Source organism: Mandrillus leucophaeus, unplaced genomic scaffold (assembly GCF_000951045.1).
Source record: "Mandrillus leucophaeus isolate KB7577 unplaced genomic scaffold, Mleu.le_1.0 Scaffold488, whole genome shotgun sequence".
NCBI classification, from domain to species: Eukaryota; Metazoa; Chordata; class Mammalia; order Primates; family Cercopithecidae; genus Mandrillus; species Mandrillus leucophaeus.
Genome location: NW_012105231.1, coordinates 28771 through 31201, shown reverse-complemented (window position 1 = coordinate 31201; position 2431 = coordinate 28771). Strand labels below are relative to the sequence as shown.

Here is a 2431-nt window from a genome sequence, read left to right as displayed (position 1 = left end):
AATAAATTGGAGAACTCTCTGACCTAACAAAGGTTGGATAGGTCAGAGACAATTGGGAGAGGAATCCTCTGCTCTATTGTCCCCTGTGCCCCATGCCAAAATACATTCTGAAATCCATATTTAAATATTAAATTTGTATGGTGAATGTATTCTTTTTTAATGTTAAAAAAGTAAATGATTGGTCAGCCCACTTAATATTTACAATGCAGGACTTACTTTGCATATTCTCTGTCTTGTATTTTTGCTTTATTTAAGCTAAGCTAGCCTCCAAAGCTGGAAGCTGAATTGAGTCGAAAAATAATGACACATATACAAGGTGTGTTTGGAGGATTGCAGATGCAGGGGCACTGTACTGCTAAAGGAGTGTTGGAAGCTCACTGCAGAAGACGATAAAAGCAGACTGATGTGTATTACCTGCTGAAATGTAAGCTGGAGGCACAGGTGAAGATTGCCAAACCTAATGAGCAGTTTGGCAGATAAGACAGACTGTCAGGCCGTGGCAGTTCAGCAGTGGGCGTGCTGCCTGTGAACCAAGTCATTTGTTCCAGAGGCCTACACTTAAATACCACAAATAAAATTTTCCTTGTCACTGATATTTGGTATCACAATGAAACAGATACTATCTTTTAGATTTCTGGTTGAATTACCAGCCATTAACATCTGGTGATTTGGGTTGTAAAATTATTTTTAGTTTTGTCTGTTCACATTTCATCCATAAAGCACAAACAAGATATATTTTCCCACGTAAGAATGTAAGCAGTATAAGACTTTAAAACACACTAATGAAATATACATGATTACATCCTTCAATGAACTAACACTTTCATCTGTGATCTTTATTTTGCAACACTCTGAAGTAACATTACAGTCTTTTCAGTGTGCTGTGTCATTTATATCCCTTACTTTATCCTAGGAATCCTGTATTGCCAATGAGCATATGAAAGTTGAGACATGTGCATAGCTTCTCCCTGTTGAGCCCATCAGTGGGGAGGAGCTATGTACCGGGGACATTTGGCAAAGATTTTCATGAGTCTGTTGGATGTAACAGCTCCTTAAGAAAACCTTACAGTTTACCTTCCCTGTGTTTTACCATTTGTGAACTAAGGCTCAATGATGTAAAATATAACACATTCTGTGCTGTGGCATAACTGCAGCTTAGGTTTTCATATTCAAGACAAGCACAAGTATAGCTGGAAAGGTATGAACGCTTATTATGCCTCAAGATTCCTCTGTTGGTTTAGTTGGGGCATTTCCAAACAGCTGACTTGGGGCTAAAGCATCTTTCTATCTGGCATCAGTATTTCTAAGTTGCCTTTAAGCTTAATAAACATTTGGTTTTTATATTTCATTGCTTCAATGTGAAACACCACAATTAAAAAAAATCACAGGTATGTAGTATGTAATATAGTATTGTATATGTATATGTAATATAGTATTTTACACTAAATAATAGTGACTGGCAGTCCGTTGGTTGAAGAAGTATTATTTTTCAGATCTTCTGCTCTGTGTCATCAGCTGTAGACACTGACCTGGTATTTATCTGGAAGGGCTGTCAGGGGTTCACAGTGCTGCCTGTGGGTTATCTCCAGACCCTTTACAGATGGCACTTTAGGACAGGGTGAGTCACAGGTTGCACTAGAAGTTGCCTTTGAAATTAGACCTGAACTGTGTGGAACTGGAACCCTTGTACACAAAGCTCTCTACCATCCAAATCCTGCTGAAGTCTTAGGGAAGAACAGTTTTCCAGATTCATTCTTTCCACACACAAGATTTCCCCACTGCCCCATTACTCTCACCTTTTTTTTTTTCTTGACTGTTATATTTTACTGGACTCTGGAGTCTTACCTTGTACTCTCACCTTTGCGTGGGAGTGTACCTATTTCACCAGTTATACTATTTGTTTATCAAAAGCAGAAGTAGTTACTTACACCTGAAAATTTGTATCGAGAATATAGCTGTGAATATGTTAAGAAAGTATACTTAAAGTAAGAAATCAAAGGAAGTGTATTTAAATCAAAGCAAGAAATCCCATTTCCAAATGGCAATAAAGCGTGTGTTGCATTGAGAGAATCAGTGCATGAAAGTGTTTTAGTAGCCCAGATTCGATTGTACACTGGTGAATAAGCAAGAGTTCTTTTTCATTTTCGTCTTGCAATTAACCGGGTATTTGGGTTCTTTTTCTATTCACACATGTCGGATAGAGACATGCATGTTGTAAATTATTTTGTCAGAATGAAAGCCTGGCAGATTTAATGCTTTCTTCCCTTCTTGCTGGACTTGATATCAATCTCTTCTTCATTTCTTGATAATATGTTTGATTATTTATGTTTTCATTGCTTTTAGTGTCAGAGATGGCTTTGGATTCCCAGTTCTGTGTGCTCCTGTCTGGCTCCTGAACCCACCTGGAGAGGTGAGTCTGGTGAAGTACTGA

General features: G+C 38.1%; 1 protein-coding gene across 1 annotated transcript in view; it reads left to right on the top strand.

Annotated features, from left to right (window-relative positions):
* LOC105550476 (ribosome biogenesis protein BMS1 homolog) overlaps window positions 1-2431 on the top strand; it is a 24023-nt gene extending 21592 nt beyond the window's left edge. The window contains 1 exon segment of the mRNA XM_011995399.1: window positions 2344-2431. Coding sequence (XP_011850789.1) covers window positions 2344-2431 — 88 coding nt within the window.